This window comes from Thalassophryne amazonica, chromosome 3 (assembly GCF_902500255.1).
Source record: "Thalassophryne amazonica chromosome 3, fThaAma1.1, whole genome shotgun sequence".
Classification (NCBI taxonomy): domain Eukaryota; kingdom Metazoa; phylum Chordata; class Actinopteri; order Batrachoidiformes; family Batrachoididae; genus Thalassophryne; species Thalassophryne amazonica.
This window is the reverse complement of record NC_047105.1, coordinates 76,363,063-76,388,192: the sequence shown is the minus strand read 5'-3', so window position 1 is coordinate 76,388,192 and position 25,130 is coordinate 76,363,063. Positions and strand designations below refer to the sequence as shown.

At 39.0% G+C, this 25,130-nt stretch overlaps 1 protein-coding gene across 1 annotated transcript in view; it reads right to left on the bottom strand.

The window, feature by feature from the left end:
* kdm5ba (lysine (K)-specific demethylase 5Ba) overlaps nt 1-23,952 on the bottom strand; it is a 94,919-nt gene extending 70,967 nt beyond the window's left edge. Inside the window, exon 1 of the mRNA XM_034166848.1 lies at nt 23,638-23,952. Within this exon, the coding sequence (XP_034022739.1) occupies nt 23,638-23,790 (153 nt within the window). The 5' untranslated portion in view covers nt 23,791-23,952. The remainder of the gene's footprint in view (nt 1-23,637) is intronic.
* Between the last annotated feature and the right edge of the window lie 1,178 nt (nt 23,953-25,130).

The window sequence follows — 25,130 nt, the reverse complement described above, 5'->3', positions numbered from 1 at the left end:
AGGAGTAAGTCTGCTCTTTTAAAGATGAATCCTGGATGAAAAACTTTCTGAATCAGATTTTTAATTGCCCCATCGGATTGTTTTATGGTTGTCAGATTTTTTAACTAACAGGAAGCAGAGGGTTTTTGTAAACGGTTGTGTTTCAGACTCTTTAGCTTTGTCCACCGGTTCACCACAGGGCTGTGTCCTTTCCCCCCTACTTTTTAATTTTATACACAGATGAATGCAGAAGTGTTAGGCAAGGTAGCTACCTAGTCAGGTTTTCTGACGATATTGCTCTGCTGTCCCTTCTTCAGGGAGCTGAATCAGGACACGGGGAGGCCCTTGATGATTTTGTCTCATGGTGTGACAAACTATTTAGACCTAAATGTGTCTAAAACGCAGGAGCTCATAATTGATTTTAGACATAATAAAAGTTTAGCTACAGACAGCATCATTCATGGCAAAGCTGTGGAAAGAGTTCCTGCATATAAATACCTAGGCACCTTTTTTGATGAGAAGCTGAAATTTGATGTGAATACTGCAGATATTGTGAAGCGAGGGCAACAGAGAGTCAATCTCTTCCGCAAACTGAACTCTTTCTCTGTCAGCCCTGTTATTATGTCATTTTTATCAGTCTTTTATTGAAAGTCTCCTGTGTTTCTCTTTCATCTGCTGGTTTCCCAGCCTCGCACTGAAAGATAAAAACAGCATGTACAGTATTATAAAAAATATTTTCAAAGATCACTGGAGTGAAATTTAGGGATCTAACCAGTTTTTGTGACCAGCAAATTTTGAGGAAAGCAAATTGTATTTTGTCTTCTCTTGGTCACATGCTGGCAGGTGAATTTTCCCTGTTGCCTTCAGGTCGTCGCTATGTGTCACCCGTCTGCAGGACGAACCGGTTAAAATCTTTTATTCCCTCTGCTATTCGTCTCTTAAACTCTTGGTAGGGTTTATATATATATATATATATATATATATATATATATATATATATTAAATGGTTGTGATGACACTGTATACCATGGTATTTTATTTATTTATTTATTTATTTGGCTAACTTATTTTCTATGTATTTTTTGTATTGGGTGGTTACTGTGTTTTGTGTGCCAGTACGCAAGCTGCTGAAACTAACTGACCCTGGTGGGATGACTACTACAGCTCTCTCTGCACAAACAGCCTGGTTGGATTTAAAAACTACTTGATAGCAGTGCAGAGTGTGACGGCGCTGTCAGAACACTGATGGCATGGCGCTGTTGTTCCATTGTCTGGAGAGAACCCTGTGATATCATGTTTTCCGATTGTCCGTTCCATGGAGAGTGGCAGGAAAAACCGAAGACGCTTTCTTGCGAGGTGCGAGACAATTTGTAGATGAGAAAACAACGTGTCCGGTCGGACAACGATTTAGAGATATTTCTAGTCCGATCATATTTTACACTTGTCCCGGACAATCGGACAAGTGTTAATGTCGATGGTAGTAATGTATAGATGATTTACCACCCTGTGCGAGTATGTATGTATGCCAGAATGTAATTATCAACATTCATTGTTCAGTGGTGTTAGCTAATATCATTGTTTCGACAAAAATATTAGTCCCATCAACATTGCGTTTTGGCGGTGTTCATCCTTGACCCAAAATACATAAGCATACCAAATGGCAAATGCCAGTTTGTCCGTGATCAAACTTACACACACAAGTGCGCACACAGATCTTTTTGTCTTTTCTGCATTCTATTTTTAGGCACCCACAAACACGGTGGTGGTGGAAGACATCAAATGTACTACACTTTTCACTCATGGTAACAGCAACATGACACTTAACTAAACTGACTAAACCAATTGAACTACAAAACACAACAAATCAATAACACTAACAACACTGTTGAACCAACATGAACCACACTAACATTTAAAACCCCAAACTCCCATGGTACATTGCAGTACAATGTCCATTTTTCACTGTTGTTAGCTACTTTCCCCACAAATATTAGTCTTATCAGCTTTATGTTTTTTGCAGCGCTCATCCATGATCCAAAATACATAAGCATACCAAACGGCAAATGTCAGCTCTTCCCAGTTCTCCGTGATACATGCACACAGATGCTACTTGGCTATTATAACATAGAAGATTATATATATATATATATATATATATATATATTAGGGATGTTGGAGAAAAAAAAAAAAAATCAATTCATGTCCGAATTCCGATTCTTATTATTACGATTCTGAATGGTTCCAAAATGTCCAAGATCAATTTTTAAAAAGCATTTTTTTTAAACATTTGTTTCTTACTCGCTGCGTATACTGTTTGTCAGGCAACAGCTTCCGTACTACAGCGTCCCCGCGAGGGGGTGGTGGTGGAGGTGGGGCGTGCTTCAAACACTCGTGAGATGCAGAGTTCAGTGGCTGTAGCTTAGCATGGTGGACGAAGAGCTAATTCAGCCAGCACCGTCTTTGCTGAAGGCAAATGTTTGGGCGCATTTTGGATTTTATTATTTGCTGCGTAAGGAGGAGCTTGACATGACTTATGCAGTGTGCAAAATCTGCAAAATGAAAGTCAAGTACTTCGGAAACACTTGAAACCTACAAGCCCACATGCTACGCCATCATCCGGAGCTAAAAGAAGTGGAGCAGCGGTCTCTGACCAGCGCTTCGCTAAACTGCCAGCCAACTCTGAACGAGCAAAGCAGAAAAGTAAATTTACATCTAGAATCACTTGATTAACCTTGTAAAGCTGTATTTTCATAAACAAACATTTTTAAGTAATATAACTATTTCTCAGAGCTCTTTGAACCGAAAACTGATTCTGAATCGAATCGTCACCCCGAGAATCAGAATTGAATTGTGAGTTGTTGTACGAGTCACACACACACACACACACATATACATATATATACATGTATATATATATATATATATATATATATATACATACATACATACATACATACACACACACACAGCGGTGGCCACAGTTCCACTAATCCGCTAACCGCTAATTATCTAAGATAATGTTTTCATCATCGGATTAGCTTTTCAGATAACTTTGAAAACCATTATCGGACTAATCATCTTCTGATAAGTTTTGGTCCAATAATTTTTAGACCGCTAACGTATTTTTGCAGATGTGCTAAACAAAGGTGATTAGTTACAAACACTTAAAAAATTTAAAATCAGTTGAATACCTACCTGTTAATTGTTTTGTAGTAGATGCACAGTTCTATCCTCTGTAAACAGAGGAGAGCTGATTCTAGAAAAAAATGCTCTATCCTCCATAAACAGAGGAGAGCTGGTTCTAGAAGAAACCGCTCTATCCTCTGCAGACAAAGGAGAACTGGTCACAGAAAAGAAAAATGCTCATTTCTTTTGACCCATACTAATATGCTGGCAATATCACCCAAGTCATCCAGAGGCATACAGTTTTAAATTTTAACCAAACTAATTTCGGACAAGTTATTTAAATTAACGTCACATCTGAAGTTTTATAAAGTGAAAATATCAGATATATGTTTTAGTTTTAAAGTAATGCACTAATTTTGAAGGCTTTAGTGTGGACATGCTCTCTCCAGGGGCATTATGGGTAATGTCGGTACATTCACAACATAAGAAATGCATTTGAGACACAATGATCAGGCTCCACACAGACAACAGCATTAAACTCTTTGTATATTGTGCCTAAAACTCTCGTGAATATATTCTCTGGGTTTATAGACGTTATTGTGTTTGTTTTATGTAAAAATGCCAGAAGAAGCTCAGGCTGCTTCTCTATTATTTTCAATTGGAATCATTGCAATCAATTCCTGTTTGCTATTTAGAGTCCTGCTTATGTCAAATACTGTCTGTCGTCTTTGTTCCAGAGTAATATATAAGATGTCTGAAATTCAGTTTGCATTTATTGAATTCCACACAGTATCAGACACGGATTATCTGGAATTTTGTTTTGGAAAGTTTTTTCCGTCTCTACTGCCATCTACTGGCCAGTAGTGTTCATGGCAGTATTTGCCCCAAAGCTGGGCAGACACTGTACAATATTTTCAGTCAGCTCTAGCTCAAACTGTAGGACAAAACTGCGCGGTGTTAAAGTTCAGAGCTCATGATGCGATCTGACTGCTCACATTATATATTCAAAAACCACACGTCGGACTCTTGTTTCCAGAAGCAAAACGTAAACAAAAGCTTTTTCTTTTCAAACTTTATTTACATTTTTTATTTTTAAAAAACTCTCAATGGGAGACATCAAAGTTAAAAAAAAAAAACAATACAAGACTTTACATGAGTTGGGGGGGGGGGACACAGAAGCTGCTCTGCTAAAGAGATGATCACTGTTTATGCTCTCTCCAATTCTGTGTCGATGTTTGTACATGCACAGTGCGAGAGGCTGGACGCTTGTAGCGCTTCAGCAGCAGGATACCCTCATGACGGCTGACCAGAATATCAAACAGGTTTGAGTTTCATCTGACCATACGACTGCCGATTGGGAGGTGGTCATGAGAGGTTAAACGCAGCTAGTTACTGCATGTATACTACACAATGCAGGACGCGCGATTAAGCTGAAACTCGGAGCGATCCAAAAAATTCTTGCACGAATGAAAAATCAGCTGAAAAAGGGCCAAAACTCGCACAGTGTAAGCCCAGCTTAAGTACTGAGCATCTGGGCACCAGTAGATGTGTTCTATTTATATCAGACGGTTATCTAATTACAACTTTTTTTTTTTTTTTTTTTTTGAAAATGCCTGGTTTTTTTTATAAATAAAAAATGGCATATTTTACAAAAGAGACACATTCTACCCATAATCCCTTTGGCATCTGTCTGTGTTTGTTACAAAACTTCAGAATTAGTGCATTATTCAACATTAAAAGATATGTTATATTTTAACTTTGTACAAATGACAGAAATGACATTAATGGAGTTATTCTATCGGAATTAATTTTATTTATAAACCAAACCATAAGTCAGCACTGCTTTATTTTCCAAGACCTCCGCCTCAAAGCGACGCTGTTATTGCGTACAGAGTTGAGCTTCACTGCTCCTCACAACTGCTTCACTGCTGGAAGCTATGTAATAAACAAGAGCTTTCAGCAGGGGTCAGGGCGCTCAAAGACAGAAATGCTGACTCATTGTTTAGGTCTGTGATCGACTTTGATGCTACCAGAAGCGATCGTGCTGTTAAAACTCAAAATCAGCTTGTTAGTTGTTGGAAGTCTACCGGAGACAATACTGGAAGTTATCGGTTAGCTGTAGCTTCCGATAAAATTTGGGGTGGTTTATCGGTTTAGCTTTATAAAAGATAACCTTTCAGTTAGTTATTATCTGTTATCGAAGAGAACTTTTTGGTCAGCCGTGCCCACCACTGTGTGTGTGTGTGTGTGTGTATATATATATATATATATATATATGTATACACACACACACACACACACACACACACACACACACACACACACACACACACACACACACACGAGGGGAGCAATCGAGAAGTTTTGAACCTGACCCATAAAAAGTAAGGTGTGGTTAGTTTCCATTCTGAGAAAAAGTTTTGACTCACTGAGTTCAATGTTCAGAATTTCACCAATGAATAATTCTTATGTTAAAAAGAATATATATATATATATATATATATATATATATATATATATATATATATATATATATATATATATATATATATATATATATATATATATACACACACACACACACATAAATAATTTACCATTTGTGTAACACCTAAAATAATAAAAAATTGCTGTATTAATTTACAGATAATGACTATTTTCACAGTTTTGTATCCAGTTATACAAAAGAGAATCTACTGCAGGAGAAGCAATTTTCAGTTAAGCAAGCATTTATTTTTAATAAAATGTAGGTCAACATTACAGGAGAAATTTGTTTTCTTCAATGAAATTATAGAAAAAAATACCACTGGTTATATATCATATCAACAGTTATCAGCAAAAATGAATTGAAAATACCAGCAAAAATCCAACATTATGTATCACAAAAATAAATGACATGCAAGAAATAATTATGTGTTCAGTAGAGCTTTGATTAACATCCCGAGAAAAATGTCACATATTAGAACCCTGCATTCCAATATCTTTGTCTACTACTCCTTAGTAGAGAGTAAAAACCCCTATGAAGATGAATAAAATAACTGATCACTGCAATAAAATAGAACAGAAACCAATTTATAACAACAAATTAATAAACTACATCCCTGCTCTACAGATCAATCAACAATAGCAAGGGGAAAATAAAGACCTTTTGATAGTAGCTCTACATCACTTCAATTCAAGTCTAAACCTGACCCTACACACAGCAACTGCAGAAAGGTGCAGTAGTTCCTTGCAATCGCCAAAATCTAAGATACACCAGTAATACTGACATTGCATAAATACACCCACTCAAATCAAACCACACAGCATCCTGTAAGACTAAAGGATGTGATGTCAGCAAAACAATCAGCATACAGCAATAGTCAATAAAATGCAGTAACCAAACTGCAAAATTTGAGAATATTTTAAAGTATACATGTTCAAAACAATGAACAAGACCAAATGTGTAACGACAATAATTTCAGTCAGTCCAGCTGTTTCCTCAATGACAGCCCAACATCCTGTACATCATTTGAATGTGAACAATAGTGCAGCTTTGCAGACTGCAAAATTGTTAAGCCCACTTAATGTATCTGAAAAGTTTATAACATGGTAATCAAATAGTATTTTGGAAGAAATAAGACAAATGTATTTGATTTTTGCTTGAAGAGGAATGTTTGAAAATTTCAAATGGCATTATTCCACCAAATATGAGGGAGCCTGAAACTTTTTGTGCATCTCTACTTTTAAGATTAGGCTTAAAACTTTCCTTTTTGCTAAAGCTTATAGTTAGGGCTGGATCAGGTGACCCTGAACCATCCCTTAGTTATGCTGCTATAGACGTAGACTGCTGGGGGGTTCCCATGATGCACTGTTTCTTTCTCTTTTTGCTCTGTATGCACCACTCTGCATTTAATCATTAGTGATCGATCTCTGCTCCCCTCCACAGCATGTCTTTTTCCTGGTTCTCTCCCTCAGCCCCAACCAGTCCCAGCAGAAGACTGCCCCTCCCTGAGCCTGGTTCTGCTGGAGGTTTCTTCCTGTTAAAAGGGAGTTTTTCCTTCCCACTGTAGCCAAGTGCTTGCTCACAGGGGGTCGTTTTGACCGTTGGGGTTTTACATAATTATTGTATGGCCTTGCCTTACAATATAAAGCGCCTTGGGGCAACTGTTTGTTGTGATTTGGCGCTATATAAAAAAATTGATAGATTGATTGATCTTTAAAAAGAAAATATGAAATTTTACCGAGTTTGCCAAATGCTCAACCCAAGATCTGATCTGTTTTGACCTCCGCCATGTTTGTTTGTTTCTTGTCAACAGCCTGGAACCCACAATTTTTAATATATTGTTATGATTTTTTTTTTTTTACTGAAGAATCATTATCTTGATAGACAAGAACTGATTCCATTTTCATGGTCAAAGTCAGGAAAAATCCCGGTCTGAACACATTTTCTAAAATTCACAACTGTCAAAAAAACATCAAATTTCTTTCATATTTGAGAACATTATGTAGGACGATATCCTTTAATAAACCAACCAAGTTTGATCCAGATCTAATCCAGATTACAGATTTTGTGGCCATTTAAATTTAACATTGAAAACCCCATTTAATGTATATTTTACATTATACCTTAATCAAACATGCCCCAATCACTCTTATATTTCAAAGTGAGATGCAGACTGGCACTCACTATCACTTGACAAAGTTTGATCTGGATCTAATCTGGATTGTGGACCGAGGACTTAACAACTGTACTGAGTGAGGAATGAGATGTGTCCCTACCAACCGAAGAAGCAAAGATTTGTGCCGCAGACTCGTCATCGCCCTTGTCTTTGGTCACACTGCCCACTGTCTTATTTCTTGGTGAGAACAACACAGATTCACTGATAGATTTTTTTTTTTGTGATATTCTTATTTACGTCTGAAGCACGATGCTGGTGTAAACTCCTTGCCTGTTGATTAAGAATATCATTTAAAGGCCCAGACACTGCATCGTAGGCTTTTTTTTGGAGAGATGCCGGAAAACCCTTGCAAAGCTAGACTATCAAACAGTGAAAGATGACCTGACCTTTGGTTTGTCTGCCAACCAACCTCAGCGTCATTACTGACAAAGATTTTAAATTTGACAAGCAGGTAAACGCCGTTGTCAAATCTGGATTTTATCATTTGCGTCTTTTATCCAAAGTTAAACCTTTTTTATCTTTTAATGCCTTTGAACAAGTCGTGCACGCTTTTGTGTCCTCTTGTTTAGACTACTGTAATGCACTTTTTATCGGCATCAGCCAAAATGCACTTTCTCGCTTACAGTTGGTCCAGAATTCTGCTGTGCGTCTCTTAACTGGGAGCAGAAGGGGAGAGGACATTACTCCAGTGCACTGGCTTACAGTTCGTTTTAGAGTTGATTTTAAGATTTTATTGTTTGTTTTTAAAGCTCTGAATGGACTGGCCCCAATGTACATTTCGGACCTCATCCAAATTGATCAGCCTCCCCGTGTTTTGCGGTCTGAGGGCCAGTTCCAGCTTGTGGTGCCTGTGACGAGACTTAAAACCAGGGGAGATAGGACTTTTTCTGTGGTGGGCCCTCAGCTGTGAAATGATTTGCCTCTTAATATCCAAACAGCCCCCACTGTAGAGTGTTTTAAGTCTCATCTAAAGACCCATTTTTAAGCTTTGGCTTTTAACACCGCATGAGTGTGTGGTCCTCTGTGTTTTTTTTTTTTGTGTACAGCACTTTGGAAACTGTGTTTGTGAAATGTGCTATATAAATAAAGGGTATGGTATAAGGGGTATGGTATTTTGGACATTTGAATTTAATATTGAAAAGCCCATTTGGTGTACATTTTGTATTATATCTCAATCAAAGATGCCTCAATCACGCTCATTTTATTATCAAGACGAGCATTTATGCACAACGCCAGCTCACAAAAAAGTGATTTTGCAGCCAATAACGGACGAACACAAAGTTAAAAGTTGGATCACAATGTCAAAATGACTGTGTGGTTAAAGCCGTGGAACAAATAAAGCCAGCAAAGCTGCGGAAGAAATAAAGCCAGTGAGAAGAAGCGCAGAGGTGACTGTCCAGGAACCCATGGTTCAGTTCTAGCTGGTCTGGTGCATTTAATGACTCTGGAAGACAGGTGAACATCAGCCTGACGCACAGCACACACCGGCTGGACTATACTGGAGCGTCTATTTTTGGACTGTGTTTAAAAAATTTGACAACATCTTGAATGGATGCTGTGAATTGAAAACTCACACTTTAAAAGGGATCAAGTGTGGAAGGGCTGGAGGTTTGTACCAAAGCTATGCATAAACGTGCACCAACGTCACGTTACATGGTGCTACATGGATCATACGTGGCTTGATGTGGATCATATACGGCAACACAAGCCATTTGAGGCTAGACGGGGCTGACAGGTCAGTCGTGGCTGATATGTGGCACATGTGAGGCACATAGAGGTGCCTTAGTACCAGATATGTGATGGCTTAAAATGTGGATCATTTTTCAAATAATCTCTGACACACCCGTGCGTGGCTCATTATTCATGGCTTATTATTTGGTGGGACCGAGTCTTTAGGGTCATTGTCCCGCTGATAGATAATCTGTTGCTCCAGTCCAAGGTCAAGAGCGCTCTGGAGCAGATTTTTAATCCAGGATGTCTCTGTACATTGCTGCATTCATCTTTCACTCAATCCTGAGTAGTCTCCCAGGTTCCTGCCCACAGCATGACGCTGCCACCACTGTGCTTCACTGTAGGGATGGTGCCTGGTTTCCTCCAAACATGACACCTGGCATTTACACCAAAGAGTTCAATCTTTGTCTCATCAGACCACAGAATTTTGTTTGTCATTGTTTGAGAATCCTTTAGATAGTTTTTGGCAAACTTCAGATGGGCTGCATGTGCCTTTTATGAAGGAGGAGCTTCTATCTGGCCACTCTACTGTACAGGCCTGATTGGTGGATTTCTGCAGAGATGCTTGTCCTTCTGGAAGGTTTTTCCTCTCTCCACAGAGGAATGCTGTTGCTCTGACAGAGTGACCATCGGGTTCTTGGTCACCTCCCTGACTAAGGCCCTTCTCCCCCAGTCGGTCAGTTTAGATGGCCGGTGTTCTGTCGAGATGAGGTGCGCCGTCGAGATGAGGTGCATGGCACCTCCGCGTAACTGCTTATGTGTGCACTGAAAAAATTACTTGACGAAGTTCGCTTATTTTGATGGGCAAGTAAATGTTTAAATTGCTCATCCGAACGTAGTAATGTATAAAATCTACTCACTATAAAACAATAAGTATTTTTAACCTGGAGTCTGCTTATTTCGACAGACAAAATATACATATACATACATTTATGCTCCTAACGTAAAATACAGAAAATGTTTTACTTACTAGGCTATAAATACACTGAATACAATAAAAAAAAAAGACAGAAAAAAATAAAAACAACAACAAAAAACAAAAGGCGCATGCGCAGTTGCACGTCGAGCGAGTTATATCATCTCCCCATGTGCAGTTGCACAAGGCACCTCATCTCGACGAGTGACGTCTTCAAGTCCGGGGTAGAGCGATTTGCGCATGCGCAGTAACGCGACGCACCTCATCTCGACGTTCACCTCATCTCGACGGGACACCGGCAGAGTTCTGGGGGATCCGATCTTCTTCCATTTATGGAATGATGAAGGCCACTGTGCTCATTGTGACCTACAAAGCAGCAGAAAGTTTTCTATACCCTTCTCCAGATTTGTGCCTCGAGACAATCCTGTCTCGGACGTCTACAGACAATTCCTTTGACTTCATGCTCTGACATGGACTGTCAACTGTGGGAGCTTATATGTAGACAGCTGTGTGCCTTTCCAAATAATCTTCAATCAAGTGAACTTACCACAGGTGGACTCCAATTAAGCTGTAGAAACATCTCAAAGATGATCAATGGAAACAGGATGCACCTGAGCCCAATTTTGAGCTTCATGGCAAAGGCTGTGAGTATGCATGTACATACATGTGATTTCTTAGTTTTTTTTTTTTATTACCGACTTTGCATAAATCTTAAAAAAACAAAACAAAACACATTGTCATTATGGGTATTGTGTGTAGAATTTTGAGGAAAAAAGTTAATTAATTTTGGTATAAGGCTGTAACATAACAAAATGTGGAAAAAGTGAAGCGCTGTGAATACTTTCTGGATGCACTGTACGTACCTGACTAATATGCACAATTTTGGTCAAAGCATGACAAACTCTTTTCTGATATATAATGACAAGTGGTGAGGAGGTATTTACGAACAGATTTAAGATTAAGATTTTGTTGCTGTACATAATTTTCAGCCATGTCATTTTTGTCTAGACTCAAATGTGACTGATAAAATGGAAACCTCTCACCACCTGTGCACTAAGTTACTAATCAAAAACACGTTACGCAAGCCTCTTTTTTGCAAAGCCTTTTCTGTGCGAGACTATTTACACTGGAGATAAGAAGAAAAAATGAAAATGAGACCTCACAAGAGCATACAGAGCCCGCCTTGGGACATGGTTAAATTTTTTTTGGCCCAGATTATTGCGTTCCCTCGCAATACTTTTGTGTTCCCTTGCAATATTATTGCGTTCCCCCGCCTAGGGACATGGAGGTTAATTTTTTTGGGCTGAGATTATTGCATTCCCTCGCAATACCTTTTGCGTTCCCTTGCAATAACCTTTGAGTCAGCCTGGCGACACACAGGTTTGTTGAATCGTTTGGATGGATTGCACATCATGGATAACCAGAACTTGATTAACTTTTACTTTAACCTGGGGCTCACATACAATAATATATACTGGACCGAGGCTTTGTCTGCGAGACACAATATGATTATGTGCATGAAGACTCTGAAGCGTACTTTAAAGAAAAATGGCCTGTTTCGGCCAGGGGACGGTAAAAAAAACAAAACAAAAACACGTTCATAAGGCACACTAACAGGTGTTGCTAATTACTATCACTGCTGTATAAATAAACTATATTTCATACGGAGTCTTACAGCTGTGCAAGTTTTAGCAACTTACTCCATCTCACAGGATCCCATTCGCTCGTGAATCCTGTTGCTGTCTGTTGTGTGTGCGCACGCATATGCGTTCAGTCTCTCCCACCTGATTCCACTCACTGTGTGCTCCAACAGGCACGAGCTGTAATATGATATTAGGTGATGACGAGGGAACGCAAAAACTATTGCGAGGGAATGCAGTAATATTGCGAGGGAACGCAATAATCTGGGCCAAAAAAAAATTAACTATGTCCCTAGGTGGGCTCCATAAGCTCATACAGGCTAGCATAGTCATTTTTTTGGTCTACTCTGCACAGATTTACCACACAGCACCATACTGTTTACATTCATGACTGATTCAAGCCCAATATATATTGTGTGACTTGGAAATGTTCATCTATCAATTACCTGACTGGTAATTAAAAAAGACAGTGATTTTTAAAAATTCATTAGTGTTCCAATAATTGTTATATCTAGTTTTAAGTTCATTATCTTAAAGCACTTCATTGTGAAATAAATTTGAACGTTTTATTAAATATTGTGATGATACAAAACTGGTTTCAAATCAGAACAGCTTTTATTCGCCAAGTATCCACAGAGTAGAAGGAATTTGACTTCAGTTTAGCTGCAGTCTCTCTGCATGGGCATGTATAAATATACACTAAACACCGAATAATTCACAGTAAAAAAAAAAAGTGCAAGCAAAAGAAAATGTGCAATAAAAGAAAAAAAAAAAGAATGTGTGAAACAGACAACAGATTGAAGTTAAGCTGTACACGAGGTATATGAATTAGTGAGTTTTTTGGCAGGTTAAACTGTTCATCAGTGTGATTGCCTGTGGCAGAAACTGTTCCCGTGTCTCATTTTGACGTACAGAACTCTGTAACATTGACCAGAGGGGAGGAGTTTAAACGGTGTGTGTCCAGGGTGTGAGGGGTCTGCAAAGATGTTACCAGGTCGCTTCCTGGCCCTGGACTGGCATAAGTCCTTGATGGAGGGAAGACTGGCTCCAACGATTTTTTTTATGCAGACCTGACAGTTTGTTGAAGTCTGTGCCTGCCATGGAGGCAGAGGGAAACCAAACAGATAGACATGCACAAAACAGACTAGATGATAGATGTGTAGAAGATCAATCAATCAATTTTTTTATATAGCGCCAAATCACAACAAACAGTTGCCCCAAGGCGCTTTATATTGTAAGGCAAGGCCATACAATAATTATGTAAAACCCCAACGGTCAAAACGACCCCCTGTGAGCAAGCACTTGGCTACAGTGGGAAGGAAAAACTCCCTTTTAACAGGAAGAAACCTCCAGCAGAACCAGGCTCAGGGAGGGGCAGTCTTCTGCTGGGACTGGTTGGGGCTGAGGGAGAGAACCAGGAAAAAGACATGCTGTGGAGGGGAGCAGAGATCGATCACTAATGATTAAATGCAGAGTGGTGCATACAGAGCAAAAAGAGAAAGAAACAGTGCATCATGGGAACCCCCCAGCAGTCTACGTCTATAGCAGCATAACTAAGGGATGGTTCAGGGTCACCTGATCCAGCCCTAACTATAAGCTTTAGCAAAAAGGAAAGTTTTAAGCCTAAGCAGAGAGGGTGTCTGTCTCCCTGATCCGAATTGGGAGCTGGTTCCACAGGAGAGGAGCCTGAAAGCTGAAGGCTCTGCCTCCCATTCTACTCTTACAAACCCTAGGAACTACAAGTAAGCCTGCAGTCTGAGAACGAAGCGCTCTATTGGGGTGATATGGTACTACGAGGTCCCTAAGATAAGATGGGACCTGATTATTCAAAACCTTATAAGTAAGGAGAAGAATTTTAAATTCTATTCTAGAATTAACAGGAAGCCAATGAAGAGAGGCCAATATTGGTGAGATATGCTCTCTCCTTCTAGTCCCCGTCAGTACTCTAGCTGCAGCATTTTGAATTAACTGAAGGCTTTTTATGGAACTTTTAGGACAACCTGATAATAATGAATTACAATAGTCCAGCCTAGAGGAAATAAATGCATGAATTAGTTTTTCAGCATCACTCTGAGACAAGACCTTTCTGATTTTAGAGATATTGCGTAAATGCAAAAAAGCAGTCCTACATATTTGTTTAATATACGCTTTGAATGACACATCCTGATCAAAAATGACTCCAAGATTTCTCACAGTATTACTAGAGGTCAGGGTAATGCCATCCAGAGTAAGGATCTGGTTAGACACCATGTTTCTAAGATTTGTGGGGCCAAGTACAATAACTTCAGTTTTATCTGAGTTTAAAAGCAGGAAATTAGAGGTCATCCATGTCTTTATGTCTGTAAGACAATCCTGCAGTTTAGCTAATTGGTGTGTGTCCTCTGGCTTCATGGATAGATAAAGCTGGGTATCATCTGCGTAACAATGAAAATTTAAGCAATACCGTCTAATAATACTGCCTAAGGGAAGCATGTATAAAGTGAATAAAATTGGTCCTAGCACAGAACCTTGTGGAATTCCATAATTAACTTTAGTCTGTGAAGAAGATTCCCCATTTACATGAACAAATTGTAATCTATTAGACAAATATGATTCACCGCAGCGCAGTGCCTTTAATACCTATGGCATGCTCTAATCTCTGTAATAAAATTTTATGGTCAACAGTATCAAAAGCAGCACTGAGGTCTAACAGAACAAGCACAGAGATGAGTCCACTGTCCGAGGCCATAAGAAGATCATTTGTAACCTTCACTAATGCTGTTTCTGTACTATGATGAACTCTAAAACCTGACTGAAACTCTTCAAATAGACCATTCCTCTGCAGATGATCAGTTAGCTGTTTTACAACTACCCTTTCAAGAATTTCTGAGAGAAAAGGAAGGTTGGAGATTGGCCTATAATTAGCTAAGATAGCTGGGTCAGGTGATGGCTTTTTAAGTAATGGTTTAATTACTGCCACCTTAAAAGCCTGTGGTACATAGCCAACTAACAAAGATAGATTGATCATATTTAAGATCGAAGCATTAAATAATGGTAGGGCTTCCTTGAGCAGCCTGGTAGGAATGGGGTCTAATAAACATGTTGATGGTTTGGATGAAGTAACTAATGAAAATAACTCAGACAGAACAATCAGAGAGAAAGAGTCTAACCAAATACCGGCATCACTGAAAGCAGCCAAAGATAACGATACGTCTTTGGGATGGTTATGAGTAATTTTTTCTCTAATAGTTAAAATTTTGTTAGCAAAGAAAGTCATGAAGTCATTACTAGTTAAAGTTAATGGAATACTGAGCTCAATAGAGCTCTGACTCTTTGTCAGCCTGGCTACAGTGCTGAAAAGAAACCTGGGATTGTTCTTATTTTCTTCAATTAGTGATGAGTAGAAAGATGTCCTAGCTTTACGGAGGGCTTTTTTATAGAGCAACAGACTCTTTTTCTGTCTGATGATGATGATGAGCAGTTCCTGTGCTAGGTTGAACTTTCTGAGCTGTCTGAGGAAGCACATCCTCTGTTGTGCCTTTTTCCTGATGGAGTCTATGTAGGAGGTCCATGTCAGATCTTGGGAGATGGTGGATCCCAGGAACTGGAAAGTGTCCACAGTAGGTACAGTGCTGTTGAGGATGGAGGGTGAGTGATGGTGGGTTCCTCCTGAAGTCTACTATCATCTCTACAGTCTTGAGTGGGTTCAGCTCCAAGTTGTTCTGACCACACCAGAGGACCAATTATTCCACCTCCTGTCTGTATGGAGCCTCATCACCATCCTGGATGAGTCCAATGATGGTGGTGTCGTCCGTAAACTTCAGGAGTTTAACAGAGGGGTCCCCAGAGGTACAATCATTTGCATACAGTTCTAATCATATTTTAAAATTTTATACTTAAAATTCAAGGGTACTAATAATTTTGACTAGGACTGTGGGCGTGATTCAGTCCCAGAATATTATGTGTGCATGTAGTGCAAATTAGCTAAATAAAATCAGTTCTGTCAAGGACCGCTACAAAAACTATTATTAAAATTGTTTCATCATCAACAACAATAATTTTGGTGCTGCACAACAGAGCCCATAAATCATTAAAGCCATAAAACAACACACAACATAAAAGACGTTAAAAATAAGATTAGTAAGTCCCTTTAGCTGCTCTCTTGTTTTCACTCAAGGTCGCCACAGCAGATCAAACGTAGATCTGCATGTTGATTTGCCGCAAGTTTTATGCTGGATGCCCTTCCTGACGCAACTCCACATTACATGGAGAAATGGGCAGGGGCTGGGTTTGAAACAGGAACATTCCACACTGAAACCAAGCACACTAACCACTTGGCCACCACCCCTGCCTATGTTAAAATAAGATTAAAAACATAAAATCATTATACAACCCCTGGCAAAAATTATGGAATCACCTGCCTCAGAGGATGTTCATTCAGTTGTTTAATTTTGTAGAAAAAAAGCAGATCACAGACATGACACAAAACTAAAGCCATTTCAAATGGCAACTTTCTGGCTTTAAGAAACACTATAAGAAATCAGGAAAAATAATTGTGGCAGTCAGTAACGGTTACTTTTTAGACCAAGCAGAGGGAAAAAAATACGGAATCACTCAATTCTGAAGAAAAAAATTATGGAATCATGAAAAACAAAAGAACGCTCCAACACATCACTAGTATTTTGTTGCACCACCTCTGGCTTTTATAACAGCTTGCAGTCTCTGAGGCATGGACTTAATGAGTGACAAACAGTACTCTTCATCAATCTGGCTCCAACTTTCTCTGATTGCTGTTGCCAGATCAGCTTTGCAGGTTGGAGCCTTGTCATGGACCATTTTCTTCAACTTCCACCAAAGATTTTCAATTGGATTAAGATCCGGACTATTTGCAGGCCACGACATTGACCCTATGTGTCTTTTTGCAAGGAATGTTTTCACAGTTTTTGCTCTATGGCAAGATGCATTATCATCTTGAAAAATGATTTCATCATCCCCAAACATCCTTTCAATTGATGGAATAAGAAAAGTGTCCAAAATATCAACGTAAACTTGTGCATTTATTGATGATGTAATGACAGCCATCTCCCCAGTGCCTTTACCTGACATGCAGCCCCATATCATCAATGACTGTGGAAATTTACATGTTCTCTTCAGGCAGTCATCTTTATAAATCTCATTGGAACGGCACCAAACAAAAGTTCCAGCATCATCACCTTGCCCAATGCAGATTCGAGATTCATCACTGAATATGACTTTCATCCAGTCAGCCACAGTCCACGATTGCTTTTCCTTAGCCCATTGTAACCTTGTTTTTTCTGTTTAGGTGTTAATGATGGCTTTTGTTTAGCTTTTCTGTATGTAAATCCCATTTCCTTTAGGCGGTTTCTTACAGTTCGGTCACAGACGTTGACTCCAGTTTCGTCCCATTCGTTCCTCATTTGTTTTGTTGTGCATTTTCGATTTTTGAGACATATTGCTTTAAGTTTTCTGTCTTGACGCTTTGATGTCTTCCTTGGTCTACCAGTATGTTTGCCTTTAACAACCTTCCCATGTTGTTTGTATTTGGTCCAGAGTTTAGACACAGCTGACTGTGAACAACCAACATCTTTTGCAACATTGTGTGATGATTTACCCTCTTAAGAGTTTGATAATCCTCTCCTTTGTTTCAATTGACATCTCTCATGTTGGAGCTATGATTCATGTCAGTCCACTTGGTGCAACAGCTCTCCAAGGTGCGATCACTCCTTTTTAGATGCAGACTAATGAGCAGATCTGATTTGATGCAGGTGTTAGTTTTGAGGATGAAAATTTACAGGGTGACTCCATAATTTATTCCTCAGAATTGAGTGAGTCCATATTTTTTTCCCTCTGCTTGATCTAAAAAAGTAACCGTTACTGACTGCCACAATTTTTTTTCCTGATTTCTTATAGTGTTTCTTAAAGCCAGAAAGTTGCCATTTGAAATGACTTTAGTTTTGTGTCATGTCTGTGATCTGCTTTTTTTCTACAAAATTAAACAACTGAATGAACATCCTCCGAGGCCGGTGATTCCATAATTTTTGCCAGGGGTTGTATATTACAAATACAGACATCAAAACATAAAATAAAGCTGTACCACACAACTCTCAGAGGTTATATGCCTTAGAGAAAAGGTAACTTAAGTTTGTCCTTAAAAGTTTTAACTTAAGTTGATTGCCTGACTTCAGTAAGTAAACTGTTCCACAAAGTTGGTTTGTGATATGAAAAAGCTCTACCTCCCACACCCTTTTTACTCTTCAGAACACACTACAAACCAGCTCCCTGTAAACGCAGGGAGCATGCTAGCACATAAAGCTTTAACAACTCAACCAAATAAGAAGGTACACTGCCACTAAGTATCTTAAAATCAACAACAGAATCTTGAAATCTGCCCTCACATGAACAGATAACCAGTGAAGAGAGTGTAACACCAGGGTAATATGGTCAAGCTTTCTCGTTCCAGTCAACATCCAGTCAACTACAGCTGCATTCTGAATCAACCACAACCCGGGTACTCTGGAGTGACAAACCAGACAACAAAACATTGCATTAATCAATTCTGGATGATAAAAAAAGCGTGGCTCAAAACTTCAGCATCCATCACAGACAGGACTGGTCTGATCCTTGTAATATAAAATAACTGATGGATTAATCAATCAGCTATTAGGTCAATAAACAATGTTTTCCAAAGGCCAAGATGATGCCTTCAAGGGCCTGTACTACGAAGCAGGGTTAACTTACTCAGATGTAACCCAAGGTCAACCTCTTAAACCGGGGTTGACAAAACCTGGTTCCCTCAAGTGGTGTTAATCGGTACTACGACGCTGAATATGATGTTGATTTGTTGAACCTGTGTTAACCTAAGTGGAGTTTGTGCGCGTTCACATAAAAGGGGCGTTTTGCAGCACACGTCACCATTTTTTCAATGACGCGGTCACCTTACTTTACTGGAGAAGAATGCACGATTATTATGCGGAGCTACGAGGAATTTAAATTAACGTTAAGGGGGAAATCGAACACATCGTCTGCCAATAAAGAAAGACAGGCTTGTTGGAAACATATTGCTGATCGGGTAAATGCGTAATTGTTCTCCAAATCCGTTACAGATGATTAACCCATGGAATGTCTGATATGTGTAGAAAAATGCCCCTCTTCCATTAATTACACCCAGATGCAACACGATTCAGAAGTGGCCATAGGCCTCCTAATAAATGTTAGGTTAATTTAATGTTTCCTAAATAGGCTACCTTGACTGTATGATTGCTATTCCTAATCCTGTCAATATTTCAGATGCAATAGCAGTGCCAAACGCACCTGGCTGGCAGCAGGTGAAGATGAAATATAAAAACATCCTTCATCCTTCAAAACGGTAGGTTTATATTCATAGCTTGATAAGCCCCACTTCGCCTAATTAATGGACATGCATTAGACCTATTTTGATATTAGTAATTACACGCGATTGCATAAAACCCTTCATTGATTTGCACTGCGGATAAATGGCCAGGGAAAACGCCAAATGCATCCAACAGTTTAGATAGGGGCAAGTACTACCTTGTGAATCATACAACATACAGTATTCTTGCTCAGATGTTCAGCATCACCGATGGAATACATAAATTGTCCACTGGCAGAATATCCAAGCGCAAGGCACATTATCTGCTTGATCGTCGGGGCATTGTTACACTGTAAAAAATGACTTGTTTTCACAGGAAAACGCTGGCAGCTGTGATTACCAGGGACTTCCTGTAAAACATACAGCAGCACAGTAGATAACATTACAGACATAATATGTATGTGGATTTACAGTGAATGAACCACGGCTGACTCACATTAAAGCAACTGTTACATCTACAAACAAGAGCTCTTTTTTTTTGTACATTTAACTGCTGTATTTTTTACAGTGTGACCATAGCTGCCAGCGTCTTACTGTAAAAACAACAGTCTTTTTTTTTTTACAGTGTACGATGGATGATGTTACAGACTTCTGGCCCAATCAGCTGTCAAAGATAACGAATTCCCTCGGCTGAGGATCTATATCTTTCATAGAGAATATCGTCCAGGTATGTCAGTGGATTCCGGCGGTCTTTAAAAACCCTTGCCCTGTGGAGAGAGCCCCCACAATTTGTGCCCCAATATCAAACGGATCATCCAGGTAGGTCGGCATTGTCTTCGGAGTGATGCAGGCGGATGGACGGTACTTATATAGGGAGTGGTTAAGCGGAAAACTCACGCTAATCCTGGAACATAACCTGCTCGGAGCAGGTTTGGCGCAAAGCGTAAGTTGCCGTGGCAGCATGCCTTGATCGAAATCTATCCACCTTTCATAGTACGGGTTAACCGGAAAGTTACTCCATACGTCATCAACTTACTCCAGAAGTTACCCTGATAAGCCAGTAACCCCTTCGTAGTACAGGCCCCAAATGTCTTATTTTGTCCACAACCCGGAGTTATTTCTGGTTACTGCCACATAAGAGTAAAGAAACTGGCAAAATAAACCAGAAGATATTAACATTTAAGAAGCTGAAATTACAGAATGTGGGGGAAAAAAAAACAAAAACAAAACACAATATTCAAAATGATTAACCAATTATCAAAATAATAGTTGTTGATTAGGCAGCACGGAGGCTTAGTGGTTAGCACTGTTGCCTCAGCGAGAAGGTCATGGGTTCAATTCCTGCTTGTGGCCTTTCTGTGTGGAGTTTGCATGTTCTATTTGCATGTTTGCGTGGGTTTCCTCCCACATCCAAAGACATGTGTGTTAGGTGGATTGGAATCTTTAAATTGTCCATAGGTGTACGAGTGGGTGTGAATGTGTTTGTCTGTTTGTGGCCCTGCGACAGACTGGCCTCCTGTCCTAGGTGTACCGCACCTCACGTTCTATGACTGCTGGGATTGGCTCCAGCCCCCGCGACCCTTGATTGGACTAAGCGGCTGAAGATGAGTGTGTGTGTGTAGTTGTTGATTAATGTACTAGGGGCAATCACATTATGTCTACATGGCAGCATTAGTAACTGATATAGACCAAGGCTACAAAAACAGAATAATTCAAATTGTTCATTCAATGTTTGAGCTATAGCGTTTAACATCAAAAAGTAGCTTCCTTTTATATGAATATGCAGCGTTTCCCCCAGTCAGTTAATTTATACACTGCCAATTCACATCATAAGTTGCCTCAAGGCGTTTCAGAAGAGTAACCTAACCTAGCCTTATCCACCCCCTGGGCAAGCACTTCCCATTAAGTAGCCAGATTGTGGCACGCCATCATAAGTCAAAAAATATTTTTACACATCTGAACAACATAAAATATCTCCAATATTATTCCTCGACAAAACGCAACACTGTCTGAAGTAAGTAATGTTCAGCATTACTGTAACAACATGAGTTATCCAGTGGTCCAAACTATTTTATCATTATCAATGTGTGACAGCAAACAATATATTACACAGAAATTCTGATAAGGAACAATCTAACATTAGCTGTTAGCAGTCTGTATGCCATGTTGTTTGATGTAGCCACTGCTTGTCTTGAAAACTATGTATTACATATGTAATATCTAGTTAACTGACATCAGATAACTAATGCTAGTAATGGAAGCATTACACAATACACGTTATAAATTGTTTATTTGGCGGGGGGGGGGGGGGGCAGTCAACTTCTAGACTTTCCATTTTATCTAACCTGCACATCTTTTGGAAGTGGGAGTAAAGCAGCAGTGATTAGTCGATTATTAAATTAATTGACAAGCATTTTTATTCTCAGTCATTTTCATTCATTTTTGAAAATATCTAAATTCTATGATTTCTGTTTCTTAAATGTGGATACTTTCTGGTTTATTTTTTTTACTCCTATCTAGCAGTAAACTGAATATCTCTGGGCTGCGGGCAAAACAAACATCTTGGGCTATGGAAAAAAATTATGAAAATGTTTGCTGGAAAAGTTTATTTTCTGACAATGTTTCATTTCTGAGTATTCAACTTAACCTTTGTGACATTATAAAATGACAAATTCCTTATCATTTAGATCAACAACCATCTCAAAATGGTGGCAAAATTAAAGCAAGTTGAAAGTTTTGAGGCAGATTTGGATTTCCATAAAAGCATTTTTACCTAAACAAGCAAGTATCCACAAAATTTATGCATAATTTGACAACTACCATTTTGTTTTAAATTTAGCATCTGCAGACAGAGGGGATCACATAACCTCCACCCTCCTTTGTCAGTTGGTGGAAATCTCTATAATCAGTCATTATGGTGACAGTGCCACTAAATGTTCATACCTTGCAGTAATATTATACTGTTCAGTCTATAATGTACTAAGACTACAGTTTATCTTAATTTTAAAACAATCATAAAAATAATTAGCTAAGAGGGAGATTTCTAAGAGCTGGACAAGCTAGGGCAGCCGATGGTCCTTTCCACAATCACTAGGATAAACAGGATCCCATGTTTGCTGCCACCTTTCTTTGTTAACAGGAGAGTAGCATTGTCAGCCTTGCCTCGGTGGGTAGATTTAATTTTGGACCAGCAAACATGAAGGCAGTCAACCTCACAACCTTTTTTAGTTACAGTCCCACCCACCCTTACCCGATCTGTTTAACCATGCAGAATAGGCGTTCAGTGCTTCAGTTTATACTCAAAACCAACGCCATGAAATAGATCGAACCATATGGGCACAAAAACTGACATCTCTCGCAAACGACGTCAGCCATCAACGATGGCGATGCAAAACTGTGGCCTTTATAGAATTTTAACCCATGAACACACCCTTGAAAAGAAGCTCTACCCTGTTCCAACAAAATATATAAGGTCTGTGTGCCATTAAAACGAAATCTGCCTACCATGTGTGAAACGAGTTACTGCAAAACCGTAATTCTGCCATGACTGGTTGATATCCACAAATAACAACATAGAGACTCAATATTGTAATTTTAGCGTCATGAGGTTGATCCGCAACTTCAAAATATAGTAAACAAACAATGCACTAAGACGACAAAAAACCGATGAAGAAGAAAGGTTCCGCGTCCACTTTATTGTTGCAACGCTAATAAAGTTGAATTGTGCTTCTAGGTGGTCCATCTCTCCATAAACAGTTGGTCACCACGCACGTACAAATGTTAGCTAAAGATATCAGACATCTGCGGCAGCTATTTAAATAACTAGGTTATCCCACACCAGATAAATATTAAAACTAAGCGCGATCATAATAAAAACAAGTCAGTTGATTTTTCTGGGTCAAACCCTAGTTATTTCCGTGCCACTAATCCAGGAAGCGTTTAATTTTGTTAACATAAACAATTTTCATTTAATTTGCATACAGGCAGACTTTAGTTTGTTTTAAAAAGTACATTATTACAGATTGATGTGTGTTTTGGACTTTGAGAACTTAACCAGAAGTCAGACTGGATTATGAACAGTGTGTGTGAGTGTGAGTGTGAGAGAGAGAGATTAAACACAGTCCGAGCTCGAGCTAGCCGCAATCCGCCATATTGAAACATGTATAAAAACACAACTTTGCTCGCTAAATTATTAACCGCAACCAATACATCAAACGTAGCCCGCGACATTTGTGCAAATTTATAAATACTCACTCGTGGCGGTCGGATCTTGCAGATACCAGTTTTCTCAGCGATAGGTCGGATTTTGTTGATGTACGCAAAAGGGTCAGCGAATTCCTCCCAGCTGGGCTCAAAAACAGGACACTCCGGAGGAGGAATGAACTCATTCAGCTGAGGCTGAGTCATCGTCGCATCTTCCTTCTGACTACAGCACAAAGATTTTATTACAGGTTTCCCCCCACCCCAGCTGAATATTCTGGCTGTTGGTTTTGTTGCTTTCAGATGACGGCCATTCTCCACTCATTCAACTCAAAGACGAATTATCTAGTTGGAGACGAGAGGAGGTGACAGTGAACGTACAACTCCGCTCAAAAAAGTAGGGCTCTAACTACTAAGCCTTCACCTTATTAACCTGAATAGAACACAAACGCGCACAATATATTATGTGACAAAGTTTTTTGTGACAAAGTGACAAAGTTTTTTTTTAAGTGACAAAGTTTTTTAATTCGGCACACAAAATATTCAAATAGAAAAAAAATGAACAATTCCACAAACAAACAGACAAAACTAGAGAGTCCGAAAGGGTGTGGGCTGAAGCAAAGCTTATTAGCGCCCACCCCTGCTAGCACAAGTCCAACAATTCTAATCAGTCATATTTACATAAATATAAATTCACTACTACATGTCGACACACAGACATACACATCAATATACTATTCACTTATAATTATATTTATATAGTACCAGATCATAAGAAAGTCGAATCAAGGCACTTTACGCCAGTAAGGACTAACCTTACCAACCCCCAGAGCAAGCACTAGGCAACTGTGGTGAGGAAAAACTCCCTATAAGGAAGAAACCTCAAGCAGACCAGGCTCTTGGGGGTGACCCTCTGCTTGGGCTGTGCCACATATACCTATATACATACGTATATACTTTACAAACATAAATATATACATACATATACACAGTCACTTATATACATATACACCTACCCATATCTATATATCTACATACGCATATACATACCCACACATTCAAATATACAATAAGTCCCACTTATAAATTGAACATTCCATATAAATCAAATTATATTTGCTTCTTTATGATACTTAGACATAATGTTCTTTTTGAGTAGTTTCTTAAATCTCACTAAGGTACTACTCATTCTAACCTCTGTTGAACATTTGTTCCATTTCCTCACCCCAACCACAGACACACAAAAACCCTTTACATTTGTTTTTACTGGTGGTTTCATAAAAATTGCACAACCTCTTAAACTATATCTGGATTCCCTCAATCGGAACAGACTCTGGACATGTCTCGGTAAGGCTTGGTTTTTCGCTCGAAATAAAGTTCGAATTGTAATGTAATCGACCAAATCAATGAATTTTAATAAATTTAAAGACACAAATAGAGAATGAGTTGGTTCACGATATTGTTTATTGCAGATGATTTGTATGGCTCGTTTTTGCAAAAGGAATATTGGATTGGTATTATTCGTATATGCCGTTTAATCAATTAAA